The sequence below is a fragment of the Fukomys damarensis genome, unplaced genomic scaffold (assembly GCF_012274545.1).
Source record: "Fukomys damarensis isolate Sample0158 unplaced genomic scaffold, DMR_v1.0_HiC HiC_scaffold_15, whole genome shotgun sequence".
Lineage (NCBI taxonomy): Eukaryota > Metazoa > Chordata > Mammalia > Rodentia > Bathyergidae > Fukomys > Fukomys damarensis.
Genome location: NW_022900927.1, coordinates 27,518,013 through 27,532,760, shown reverse-complemented (window position 1 = coordinate 27,532,760; position 14,748 = coordinate 27,518,013). Strand labels below are relative to the sequence as shown.

Here is a 14,748-nt window from a genome sequence, read left to right as displayed (position 1 = left end):
TGACACATTTTGTAATAGCTAAAACTTGGAAACAGCCCAAATGCCCACCAGTTGGGGACTGTATAAAGATGTGTGTGTGTTTAATAAAATGGAATACTACTTAGCCATAAAGAGTGAGAAACTAGAGATGTTTATAGTTAAGAGGGTGCACATTGAGGCCATACTCAAGTGAAATTAATAATTAACTTGTAAATACTGAATAGTTTCTCTGGTGTGAAAAACTGAATGTGTAAATAAGGATCAACATGTATAATTGATATTGTGTAATAGAAAGAAAAGGTCTAAAATAGTAGAGGAAGTGGGAGGGGTAGGGAAAGGTAAAAAGGAAAAAGAAAAAATATGTGAAAAGAGAAAACATGGAAACAAAGTCTTTGTAAACAGGGAAGGGTGGAGGGGTTGAAGGGTGGGCTGGAGAATGGGGAAAAACAAGAACCAAGATATAGCATGCAAAGATACAAGATCCTAATGATGAATGTAACTGTACTGTATACCTATAATGTACCAACAAACTTAATAAAGATAAAAAATGATAGGAGCTCTTGTGGCTCCATATCCTTCCCAGCATTTGAATTGTCAGTGTTTTGGATTTTGGTCATTTCAGCAGGTGTTTAGTAGTACCTTATTTTAGTATTTTCTTGCTAACTTGTGGTGTGGAATATCTTTCCTATGATTATTTGCCATCTGTATATGTTTTGGGAGGTATCTGCTAAAGTCTTTGGCTTAATTTTTTTTATTTTTGGTACCAGGGATTGAACTCGGGTCCTTGCGCTTGCAAGGCGGGCCACCGAACCGCTGAGCTAAATCCCTGGCCCATTTGGCTTAATTTTTAAATGACTGTTTATGATTCTTTTGTTATTGTTGTAAAGCTTTAAAAAGTCTTGCTATATTTTGAATGAGTCCTTAATCAGATATATCTTTTTATTTTCTCCCAGTATATAGCTTAATCATGTCTAGTTTATCAACTTTTCATGTGTTATTTATTTTGTGTTTTGTGTACATTCATGACGCTTCCTCTATGGCCTTTTAAATTCCTTGAAAGTAATGAAAATTTTCCCCTTGGCATTCCATTCCCAGGAGATAGCACAGTGCCTGGCACTTACTCGTGTTAGGTGAATCTTCGACATGTGAATGAGCTGGCAGGAATCTCATAGCAGTGACGTGTAAAGAGGCAGATTCTCTGATTTCCTGACCAGTGATCCCTCTGCTACTTTTTTGTTTCTTTGTTCTAATGTGAACTTCACATGATAAATGGCTTCCAAAGTCATGTTTAAAAGGACAATTTTCAGAAATTATCAATAACAACAAAGTTTGATATGACCATATAAAATCCTCTCATGAGTGAATGAATACACACTGTATTATTTTTTAAAGAGCTACTACCATTTTCTTCTAAAAATTTAAAAAAGTCTCAACTAGTCTTCCTTAATAACCCGACTATGGATTTATATCCTTTGGATCTATACTGATATTCAGAACCTGGATGCTATTTATTGAGGCTGCTGAAGTGTGGAGAAAAGATAACCTAACTGTGTTTTAAATGTCAATCACTGGGAACAAAGCAAATCCTCCATTTGTGAGGCAAGATTTTGTCGGATTGTAATCGGAAGGCAAAGATTTTGCAAGTTCTTGAATAATGCTGATTTTCTCTGTTTGTAGTTATCTCACTGTCTTAAAGAAATACCCCATATATAGAAAACCTCTTAGTATACAGAAGGATATGATCTTATGAATCTGCTAAATGATATAGACAAAATAATAGAAGCTCACCCTTCTTTCAGGGAATAATCACTTTCTTAAGTTTAATGCCTTTAGTCTCTACCTCTACACATTTGTAAATAGCACATCATGTAACACATTGTAGAATGGAAAATAAACTGAGTCGCTTCTGATTTTGTCATTGAAAAACTGAAGTCTAAGTAAATGAAATTAATTCTTTAAGAATTGTCCTGATCAGTCTGGGACCAAGAGCAAGATCCTCCTGGATCAGAGACCAATGATACATTGCTATTTTGCTGATCAGACTTTTCTTGATTACCTTGGAAATTTCTTCTATGACATAAGCGTGTATTTAGCTGATGTCACAATTTTTTACTACATTGTAGTTTTAACGTTCATTGATTTTGTCTAAGGATGGCTTGAAAAAAATATTAAATTAAAATTTCTACCTTCTGAAAACCCTTATAGTAAACCATCTGTTCAGTCATTTATTCAGCAGAAAGGGGAGACAGAGAATGGTTGGTGTAGGAGGAGATTTACAAGGTTTGGTCTGAAAGAAGCATGACTTTCACTTGCCGCTATTTTGCGTGTCACTGCTACATCTAACTGCAAAGGCGAATGGAACATATGCTCTGCTTGTGGGCCTAGGAGCTCTGTGTAGGTGGGTATGGTGCCTAGGAAAGCATTCTCCTTCAAGGCTAGAAATTGAACCTAGACCATCTGACTTCAGAATCTTCAGCCAAACCACAGTTCTATGGTACCTGTCAGACTAGATATGTCCCATAGAATTGAGAGGAATCAGCTATCACATAAAGAAATATGAGGATGTGGGTCGACTCTCTAGTGAACCCTACAACATGCAGTTAAGCAGTTAAGATATGTGAATTCCAAAAGGATCCCGGAATTAAAAGAAAACTTGAAAGTGATTGAATTTAATGATACTGGCAAATATTAAAAGCAACAATAAAAATTTAAAAAGAAAGTAAAAAGAAGCATGGATTTGAAACATAAATTTTATAAACTCCCAGTTTTACATTAAATTCAGTGACTTAATGAAGTTAATTTGTGTTAAGTTTGGAGAGAATGAAAAATGTGTTAGACTATGACTTTCATTTTCCCACAGATCTAATGGATTATTCTCATTATAATGAAACAATAATTTCATAAGCCTACAATTGTGAGTTAGAAGAAAATTTAGCTAATTACTTCTAAATATAGCCTGATTTCTTCACATTGCATATAAAGAAGAAGACTTACAGATCTAAATAACTTACCCACTTCTTACTCTTCAAGGACAGATTACTATATGCTAGAGTACAAATCCTCTGGCTTTCTTTTCAGTTTCTATTCATTGTGTTGTCTCCCTCAGGAAGAAATCAAGATACACTACACTCCATCCTAGAAACTCTTATAAGTATTTTATTAAGGAAAAGGACAGTATAAATCCTATAATGCTGGAGAACTGGGATGTTCTAATTATTGTGCAACTTAGGGTTAAACAGGAAATCTATTTTTAAGCCTCTCTCTTTGAAAAATAATATATATATATAAATTATTGGAAACCCCTGAAATACTACTGGAAGTAGTATTTCTCTGCAGTAGGCTCCATTCTCCTGCTCAGTGTATGACACAGGCCTGAGAAGTCAAAGAAAAATACAGAACTAAGAAAGACAGAAAGCAGAGGCCAGGATGGCCAATGCTGCTTTAGCAAAAGGTGCTGGTCCACCCAAGCCACTGATTTTTATTGGTAATCAATTGGGGTAAAGGCAAGCTATGTGCAAGGGCAGGACTATGTGAGAAGATGTGCAGTTTCTATGGAAACAAGTGGAGGCAAGGTTGTAAAGGAAAAAGACAAAGCATTCTCGACTTAGAAACAGGACAAAATATATGGCTGTAATAAGAACATTGCCTTTCTAGCTAAGAAAGTTTTCATCATGGGAATGGAATTTGGGTACTCAGCTGTACTCACTTTTATAAACAAGTCAATTGTGGGGTTAACTCTTTACAACCTGCACTGCTTACATACAGCCTCCTTCAGACATAATAAATACTGTAGTCTTCTGCAAAAATAATATATGGATATATATATTATATATGACCATTTTCCTTTTATTGTAATTTTAGTTGGCATTAGGGTCATCATTTGCAATATAAATTTACACTATGAGGTACACGTAGAAAGTGTGACTGTTGGATTAAAAATTTCCTGGCTACTTCATTCAAGGTAAGAGTATCTTTTTTTCTGAAAAGTGAATGTAGAGAGTACTTCTGGGTGATAAGTAGCTTTGTTTAATTATAACATTAATTTTAATGAAAGGATTTATCTTGGTCACGGAGCAAAGACATCATCATGTTATTCCAGGAAAAAAGGGGATCGCTGAAATCTATTCTATAAAATACTGGAGAAAATCTGTTTGAGAGTTGGCTGTTGTTAACAGACACCCTACTGTTATATGGAAATTTTAGGGTTGTTATTCTTCAGTGGCAAACTTCCCTGTCTCCCAATATTTTTATTGATTTTGTTCCCAGTATTAACCAGCACAGTTTTAGAAAATAGAATATGTAAAAGATGTCATTGTCATTTGGCTGTTTCCTCCCTGAGATAATCTTGACTTCATAAATTACAGAAAGTTGTGAAATTTTACTCAGCTATTTAAATGACCATTTCTTTTAATTAGATTCTGTCAGCATAAAAGTCTAAAAATATGCCTCATTATCTCATTCTAATGAATAAAAGTGAGAAATTAGCTGTCTCAAAAAGTTTTTGTTTCAGCACATTTTTTCCATTCAAAGTGATTTACAGCAATTTAAATCTCCTAACTAGCTTGTATTTCAGATGCCTCTTGGTGCATATAGGTGATGCATTATTTCTGCTTAGAAGGTGTAATACACACTCTCTGGAGAGCTAGTCAAGCTGGGTAAAACTATTAAATAGGAGTATATGAAGTCAAACAAAATTTCAAAATCAATGAGACAAATCAGAATACAAATAAGAACTGAAATCTAAGGCAGAGGAAGCTGAATAGGAACAAATTCACATCTCTATGCTAAATTTACTCTCTTCTGTAGCTTAAGTGTCAGATTGAATTTTTTAAAACAGGAATCTTGTGTCAAGAAAATTAAGTTTATGAGAGTTTTTGAAATATGAAATTAGAACTTCTGTAAAATGTAGATAACTTTTCTTAACATCTATGTGTTGCAATGTATAAGCATGCTATGTTGCTTTGATGTACATTAATTTTACTAATAGTAGACATAGAGATAATTAACATTGAAGCAATGTTATCTATTTTTCAAGCATTTTCACGTATATTACATGGTCTTTATGAGGATACCATGTAGTCATTTTCAAGATGAACCAACCAATACTATGGAAAGTAAATGGTCTTACTCAAAGGTTTACTTAATTGTAATATAGGCTGAGGTAGGCTTAAAGTCAGGGGTTTCAGTCCCAGAGCCTTTGTCCTTTTGAGATTGCCAAACATTGCCTGTGGGGATAGTAATATTCTCACTGAGTTCCTCCACATCATTTGAATTTCTAGTCTGTTTGTGTGTTTAGAACACCTAAGAAAAATAACGTTTTTTCAGTACTGAGGATTGAACCGAGGCCCTTCATACTGAGCTGTATTCCCATCCCTTTTTAACCTTCCTTCCTTCTAAGTTTGGACAAAGAATCCTGCGTGCTAAGTCTCTAGGTTGCCCTTGCTGGGCTCTAACTTGAAGTGCTCCTAATCTTAGTCTCCCAGAGTGCTGGGATTACAGGCATATTCCTCCATGCCCAGCTGAAAGGGCACAGTTTTATAATAGTTAAGATCATGATTTCTGGAAGCACGTTGTCTGGATTTTCTTCTTTGATTTTTGCCTCAGTAGATATTCTATGTTTGGTAACTTACTTTACATTTCTGTGTCTCAGTTTCTTCACTTATAAGTGGAAATAGTGCTAATTCCATTCTCAGTTGTGCTGATAGAAGAAAATAATGGTTTGCATACAGTAAACACTAAAAAACCTTCAGCAATTACCATTATTATATAAATCATTTCTGGGTATGTGGATTATTTTTATACATAGAATGTGATGTGCATAGACTTTTGCTTGTAGTTATTAATCTAACACCAGGAACCGCTGTCAAAGTGAATGACTTGTATAAATATTATTCTGCTATAGCACATTTATAAACATATTTTACAGCTATATGATTGTTTGTTTCATAGGGGATGAATCAATAATCAATGTGGCCATGTATGAACATATATACTGAGTGGTATTTGGATCTAATTTTCAATTGTCTATACATGTGTATGAGCGAAATACAGTTTATTTTGGCTTTGTTCCCCTTTGGAGATATTTGGCTTGGTATGTTAAAAAGTGGTTGGAAACAAAGGTTTTTGGTAAAATTTCTTGTGTGAATTCATACCAGAATGTACCGGACATAATACCTTTGCAAAACAGATGGGAATCTCAAGGCATGATTGAAAAGGGAGTCTTTTAAAGCCATGTTCTGGGACACTGTAATGTCAAGTGAAAAGATAGCAAGCGGAGCCGACTAAGACTTGGTATCCCCATTTCATAAGAATTTAATGACACCTGAATGTCTTTGTTGTCATTTTGCAAAAATGTAGAAAACAGCACATTTGCGTTTATCCAGTTTACACATCATATCCATGAAGGGGAAAACACCAGGAAGAGTGTGTGTGTGTGTGGTTACACAGGAGGTGTGACATGGGAAAAATTGTTTGTTCTTTTTCATTTAAATCTTCTCCAGGGGGTCTTGTATCATTTTAACATGATGCTAATTGATCTTCTATGAAGGCTATTTTGTTAAATTAGAAAGCCCTAATATTTGATTAGATTAGTTTACCATGAGCTTTATCTGAATCTATATAGAGAATTCTAGTTTAGATTTTCTACTGTCTCATTAACCTTTTAACGGAAAAACCGCAGGGATTGGTTTTACCTTCTGAAATTGCTTGTTTACCATTTATTAAACATGTACCACATACTGAGAAATTTACATGAAAATTAGTCTTTGTTTACAAAAATTTAGTTATCTTAAAAAGAAGCTAAGATATCATTAAGAAACTATGCATTTTCAAATTTATGCCATGCTAAATTGAACAGAATTGTTAGAAGGTTTGTTTCTATCTTTTGAAATATCTCACTTTTTGCCATCTATATTGGCATATATTAAAATATTGGACAGTTTATATTTTTTCTTCCCATGCTTTAAAACTCTTTGAGTATTAGACAATCTACTATCCATCTATCTATCTATCTATCTATCTATCTATCTATCTATCTATCTATCTCTGTCTTCCATTCTACTTTTAAAGGGTTAGTTATCCCTCTGTTCTCCACAAAAAAGCTTTACACCTTCATTTCAATAAGGAAAACAAGGGGTGAGCTATATCTTCATAAAAATCCCATTTCTCATCCGGAAACTGAGCCTCCATAAACAGTGAAGAGAAGGATCATAGCAAGAAATCCCTGTGTCTGTCTGGCTACCATTTGCTCTCCTTGTCCCACTTAGTATTAATCTCCTAATCTTAGTATCATATTCTCTAAGGGAAGACATCGCCTTTTTTTCCTGTGCAACATAATTATCCTATTTTAGGGAAATTCATTAGATCTCCTCAAATTACATTGGTACTAAGTATCTTTCTTTCTCATTGGCTCAAATAAACTAGAATAATCTAGATTTTAAGATACAAGACTTCATTTATTTACCTTCCACACATGTGGAAAAGTGTAGCCTACTGAAAACCTGGGGAGCAGGAACATGTGCAGTCATGGTAGGCTAAGTTTGTGGTAACAAAATCTTGATCTCAGAGCGCTATAACATCAGTTTATTTCTCATTTGTGCATCATGATTGGTGGATACTTTATTCCATGTCACATCATTTGTGGGTTATTCTCCATTATCAAGAACATAATTGGTTACTCAGGCTGGTAGAGAAAAACACACAAGCTCGTAAGGCTTCCACACAGAACTCATTAACTTTTATTTCATTGGACAAAGCAATTCACCTCCCCACATTTAAAGTTAATGGGATGAGGAATTACATTATTACTTGAGCCCAGAAGAGAGAGAGAAAACTAGAAAAATTTGGCAAATAGCAGTAATGACTACCACAACTGCTTTATCCTAATATTTTTCTTGCCAGGCAAAGTAGAAATGAATTTAATGATGCTATTAAGGGGGGACCAGATGCAGGTCTTTGGTTCCTTCTTTTTTAGTATATAATGAAAATCTCCCTGCAAAAAAGTTAATGAAATACCCTTGGTGCTGAAAATGTTACTCTTTTCCCAGGGGAGGAGGAGAGTAAAACCTCAGCCACAATCAAGCATCCCCAAACTGTGATCTCTTACCAGCGTCACTGTTTGAAGAAGACCTAATCATCTGTTCCTGACTTCATTCAAACATTTATAGGACTGGGCTGTGGATTTAGCTCAGTGGTGCTGTCACCTGTCTCTCAAGCACAAGGTCCTGAGTTCAATCCCTGGTACAAAAATACACACACACACACACACACACACACACACACACATGAATAATTTTATCCTTCACATCTCGTTTCTCTAAATCATCACCAAGAGCATGCAAACATCTCAAATTACCTCTTAATACACAGATATTCTCCCTACCATTGTAATTTCATGCCATTTTCCTTTCCACTGAGTCCTCTGCCATTTACCATAAGCACCCGGTAACTCTCTGCCAGGTAGCCCTACTGCTCATTCCCTATAAATTTATGTTTCCCTTTTCATAGATAGCTACTTAATATTTTTTCTTTTCAAGAATATTTCGTATGCCATAGGAAAGAGTTGAAATCAGGTACGAAACTGCCTCATCTTACCATCTAATGTATTTACACCTACCTGTGTCTGATCTTCCCACCTTAACTTTTGTTAAAACAGATTCTGTCCCTGCCCTGCCCCAAATGCTAACACCTCGAGGTGCCCTTGATCTCAATTCCTCTTTCCTTTTCAAGAATAAGCTTTTGAATCCTTCATTTCCTCCCATGTCATCAATTTCTCCCTAATAGAGTATTCTAGCAGACAAGTGTGCCTTCCTAGCATCTATTGAAAAAAATTCCTTGACTCCACGCAAACCTCTATTGCTCAGGTACCTTCTTTCCTTCACAGAAATATTCCTTTAAAGAAACTTGTATTATTTTCTGCTCAATCTTACTTACTTCATTTACACTTACTTCAGTTATGCTTTTATTTTCATTGAGGTTATAAATTATAATTTGTGAGTTTAAATTATGTTTAATTTGACTTTAAATTTAATTTCTTGATTCTGCATTTTTAAAAATAATACCTATTAAACTAAAATTGATATTTTTAAATTTTTTGAGGAAACTCCACCCTTTTTTCTATAATGGTGGATTCAATTTACATTCACACTAATAGTAAAAACTCCCTTTTCTCTATATATTTGTCAACATTTAAAATCTTTTGTCTTTTCAATAATAACTGTTTTAACTGGAGAGAAGAGATACAATGGTGCCTCAGTTCATGAACTTAATTCTTCCCATGACTCTGGTCATAGAATTAATTCCACAATTTGTATATAATTGAAGGTCAGTGACATTAAGCATTTTCCATATCCTGTTGGACATTCCTTTTTTGAGAAAGTGTCTCCCTTGCAGTTAGTTTGGCCTTGAATTCACTACATAGCCAAGGCTGCCTTGAATTTGTGGTGGAATCTCCTGCCTCAGCCTTCCATTCAGGCTCTCTGTTGGCCATTTGTACATCTTCTTTTGAGCATTATTCATAACCTTTGTAAATTTTTAACTTGGGCTATTTGCCTTGCTATTTGTTTTAACTTTTTATGTACTTTGAATATTTACCCTTTATCAGATGGAGAGTTCTTTCTTCCTTTCTATAGGACAGGCTCTCTTTTCCCTTTATTGATTGTTTACTTGTCTTCTGCAGAAACCTTTTCGTCCCTGTTATCTATTTTTTTGTGTGTGTGGTTGTTTTTGGTGTTTTATTTTTATTTATTTATTTTTTGAAACAGGATCTCACTATGTAGTTCACTCTGGTCTTGAACTCATTATGTAGTCCAGGCTGGCCTTAAGTTCACAATGATTTTCCTGCTTCAGCCTCCTGAGTGCTGGGGCTGGTGACATTTCTGAATTAAATAATTACCTAGACAAATGTCATAGAGCCTTTTTCTTATGTTTTACTGTATAATATTTTTTTTAAAAAATTTCAGCTCCTACATTAAAGTATTAAATCCAGTTTATGTTGATTTTGCATGGGTTATGAGAAAGGAATCTGATTTTATTCTTCTGCATGTGGATATCTAATTTTCTAACATCAATTATTGAAGAGATTGTCCTTTATTGTGTGTTCTTAGTATCTTTATCAAAGCTTTGTTTTTTTTTTCATTCAAGAGTTCTTTAGCTATGTTATAATTTAGATCTAAAAATCCCCAAGAGGAGAGTCAGCTATATTCTGAGGTATGGCACTTGGGTCATGGGGTGCTCTATTCATTACTGGGTTGATCCATTGATGAATTAACGGGTAACTGTACTGTGAGGAGATGGACCTGGTTGGAAGAAGTGTGTTGCTGGGGAAATGCCTTTGGAGGATAAATCTCTTTCCAAATCTGATCCTCCTTTGTTTCTCTGCTTCTTGGCTGCCATAAAATGAGCAGTTTTCCTCCACCATGATAGCTTGGAGCCTGACCTTTGGCTGAAGCCCTTAAACCGTGAGTTAAATTAAACCTCTCCATTTTTTTTCCTCATTGAGTTTATTGGTGCATTCTAGGTATACAGTACAGTTCCGTTCATTATTGGGATCCTGTACCTTTACATGACAGGTCTTGCTTTTCATTTTTTCCCCTTGTCCCTGCCCTCCCTTCACCCTAAACCTTTCCAATTTTAAGTTGTGGATATTGGGTATCATATCACAGTAAAGAGAAAGTAGACTAATACAGGCTAATCAGCATATAGTACTTTTTCAATGGACAATTATTTCTCTTCATTTAATTGGATGTTTCAGTGGCATTTGACATAGCTGATCGGTCTCCTCTTTTTGGTATATTTTATTTCTTGGTCTTCTATTTCTTCATCCTTTATTTGTGTGTGTGTGTGTGTGTGTGTGGGTGCACTTTTTTATGTGCTGCTGTTTATCAGTCCTCTTACTATTTCCTCCATTTCAATCTGGATTTTGGGCTGCTTTTCTCCTTTTTCTCTTCTGTACTGGCAATATCTCCATGGCAGTCTGGTTCAGGCTATGGTTTTACATATCATTTGTAGGTTTAGATCTCTTAATCTGTGTCAGTGGCCAAAATCTCTTCCCTAAAAATTATCCCACAAATGTTTTCCCATTTTACATCACTGCTTGGATATCTTAAAAAATTCTCAAACTTAACATGGCCAAGATAAATGTAGAGATATCCTAAATCCAAACTTCCCCTTTCTAAAACTTTCTCTGTCTGACAGAATTATCAACTTCTAATTGTTCAGTCCAAATTTAGGAGTAATTTTTGAGTCCTTTTTCCATCAGGAGACACATTTGATCCATGCCAAATCTGAACTTCTAAACACTGCAGAATCCTAACCTTTTGTCTCTCTACAACTTGCCTGCAGTTCAAGGCTCAGCCACATCCTTTATCACCTGGGCTTTTCTTATAGCCCCTTTAAAACTATTTTCTGGGCCAGGGATTTAGCTCAGCGGTTCGGTGGCCTGCCTTGCAAGGGCAAGGAACCGAGTTCAATCCCCGGTACCAAAAAGAAAAAAAACAAACAAAACAAAACAAAAACTGTTTTCTACAAATGCTTCTCTCAGCTCATTTCTGAAGAACTGAGTAAAATTCCAATCTAAGCATAAATTAAATTATGTCTTCTTTGTCCAAAGGTTTTCCCTTATAAGGAGGGTAATGCCCAGTTTACTTACCAGCCCCTACATGACCTTCAAGCAGTTCTGACAAATTCCCTCCTGACTGAGGAATACACCACTCTGTTCCTTATTTCAGGACCTCGTTATTTGCTGACTCCTTTGTTTGCAGGGCTCTTCTTTTCTTAGATCTTCATCATGCAGTCTTCCTTCTCATCATTCAGCTCATTAATAAAGTTACCTCCTCAGAACATCTTCCTTGAGACATAAAAAAGATCCGTACATTCCTTTCCTGCTCAATTATTCTAAATCCCATTTCTCTACTGTATTTCTTTCAATAGCTTTAAATGCCTGACATTGAATTTCCTAATCATTAACTTAAAGGATGATTGGTTTCTTCTCTCTTTGAGTGTAGGGACAGTCTGCGGTCTTCTTATTCATTGTTGCATCCCTAGTGTGAAAGTTAAGCTTAATTGTTAACTTGTCTAGATTAAGAGACCCCTGCCTCCTATTGGTTCATGGGAGCACTATGCTCATTGGCGTGCTAACGCAGCGATGTCCATAAACGAATGTGCCCTTAGTCAGGTGGTGGAGCATGGCAGGAGGTATCACCGAGGGTGTGCCTTTGGAAGGTGTACCTGTGGTTCCTGTGCTGTCTTCTTTTCTTTTTCCCCTGTGCTGTCTTCTGACTGCCAAGAAACAAGCAGCTTCGCTCTGCCACCCCCAGCTGCCATGCCTTGAAGCTAGCTGATCATGGGCTGAAAGCTCTGAAATCATTATCCGTAGTAAACATCTCGTCCTTTAAGTGGCAAGTGTTAGGTATTTCATCCTAGTAATGAGAAATCTGATCAGTACACCCAGTACTCAGAACCACGCTGTTTGTGTGACATTCACTCATTCAAAATGTGACTGAGTGACGCTCAGTGTACAAGGCAGTTACATTACTTGCATAAATAGCACAAGCTATTCAGGAACTTAAAACTGACTCTGAAGTAATTTTTTTAACTAAGAAAATATTTTCAGGAGCACAAGAGCATAAGAAGAGAATTCTGGCTCTTACATTTTTAACCTTTTTTTGAAGATAGATTGGTGTTTGAATCAAACCTGTGTCTCTAGAGGCAGAAAAATCTTTGTAGCTTTAGAAATGGTTTCTGTTGCTTAATTGCTCTTTTAAAGACTATGTGTCAAAGCTCTATGTCACACCTGAATATCTTGGGCTCACAAGAGGGAGAGAGGTGAATGAGATGTATGATTTACTTTCTTAGAAAAATCTAAGCACGTTTCCTAAACTGAGTTACAGTATATTTGTTCTTTACATTTCCCAAGGGGAGGTTAATATAATGTTTTCAATTACAATGGTTCAAAATGTATTTTATAACTTTTAACAACTTTGGATCTCCTATTTAAATTTGCTTCTATATCATCGCATTCCAAATTTCTGAAATAATCTTTCAATGCACATTTAATTTTAAGTTATTTTTACTTTTAGCAGATAAAACTTATGCTTTGTCATTTTCAAGAAGGGTTAACAATTTGAAAATGTTCTGTAGGAAAAACAATGATGGAGATAATCTAGAAGCCTATCATGCTGTGACAAATGAGGTCCAAGTTCAATCATTCTAAAATTCCAGTAGCCTTACTGTGAGGTGAAAAAAATGGTTGTGGGACGCTGACAGTGTATGAGCCCAAGTTCCCAGGGGCTGGCTGACAGACATAATCCACTCAAGTTCTGACTGTCCTTGGTGTCATTTGGTGGCAGCTGTCTCTTTTTGTGAAACAGAGATGAAATGGCCCTGGATCCTGAAATTGGTTGAGTTTCCGGGAAAATGGTAGCAAATCAAGAATCATTTTGTTTCTTCATTTCTGGGGAAATTGGGCAGAAGAATACTGAAGATATGATCCTGCCTCTCTGCCTCCTGTTTCCTGAATGGGTGCTCTGTGCCTGGTTCATCCACTCTCTCCCCCATGAACATAACTGTTATCAGCACCCACCTGCTTTGAGAGTGGGATCGATGCAAGCCCATTTTGGAGTACCTTGTCCACGGTTTACTTTAATTTGATTAGCACAGCGAACAAAAGGGTGTGGAAAATCATATGCAAAAAAGCTGTATTTTGATAGCGCCATACATTGCCTCTATCTTTCAGACTGTTTTAAACAGCTCATCCTAATCTAGTCTGTAATTGTGCCTGCTTCACCAAGCATTTACTGACAGAAATGTTCTCACAACATTTAGAAAAGAAATCAAATCTGCATTATGGAGTTAGCATCGTTGTATTTCTAGTTTCATGCATGGTGGATTCCTTATCGAGCTATATTTAATGTACTTCTAATTAGAAAGAGGGAGGGAAGTGGCCAAAGCTTTCTCAATGTTTTTTTATCTTTTGTTTGTGTTTGCACAGCTCACCATGTCAAAACGGGAACTTGCGAGGTGGTGGCACTCCACAGATGCTGTAATAAGAACAAGATAGAGGAACGGTCACAAACGGTCAAGTGTTCCTGCTTCCCTGGGCAGGTGGCTGGCACCACAAGAGCTGCTCCCTCTTGCGTGGATGGTGCGACTTCTTCCATTGCTCCCTGTGATGGTGTAGCTGGGCCTGGTTGGAACTGGAACCTCACTATAATATTATCAACTATAGTCAATCCTGGGGAATCACACTAAAAATTGCATGGCTGAAATGAAGTTGTGGGGGGCATTGTAAAGTCTAAAATCTTTTAGATAGCTGCCTATTTTCTTACGAGGTTCTCTTACAAAAGGCATTATAGTGAGGTTCCATTACATCAATGTGTTTTTTACTTTGATGCCATGAAATGTTGATTTCCTGGTCGATGGTAAAGGGTGGGTGTGTGTGTAAATTAACTGGTAAAAGCAAGGTGAAAATACGCAGTTTAATACTGTGAGTTCCTAAGCCCAGGGGTGAGTCTGGATAATGAAAATATCAACACCTTGTACGTGCGTGAATGCTTAGTTGTAGATAGAATTCATGCAGAATTTGATTTTTGATTCATGAGAGTATTCATTTCTTTTTTTAAGGGTTCACCTAATTGTAGCAAAACATAAAACTTTAGAAGGGTCTAATTAATTGATATTGTTGTAAATAGCAACTAGTTAGGTGGTGTATGTCTTGTGATAAGATTATTATTCAATATAAAGTATAAGAAAAATGTGTTAACTCTACCTAAT

At 36.0% G+C, this 14,748-nt stretch overlaps 1 protein-coding gene across 2 annotated transcripts in view; it reads left to right on the top strand.

The window, feature by feature from the left end:
* Tafa2 (TAFA chemokine like family member 2) overlaps nucleotides 1-14,748 on the top strand; it is a 459,300-nt gene that overhangs the window by 404,492 nt on the left and 40,060 nt on the right. For both annotated transcript variants that reach the window (XM_010644543.2, XM_010644544.2), the window contains one exon: nucleotides 13,967-14,119. In XM_010644543.2, the coding sequence (XP_010642845.1) occupies nucleotides 13,967-14,119 (153 nt within the window). The remainder of the gene's footprint in view (nucleotides 1-13,966; nucleotides 14,120-14,748) is intronic.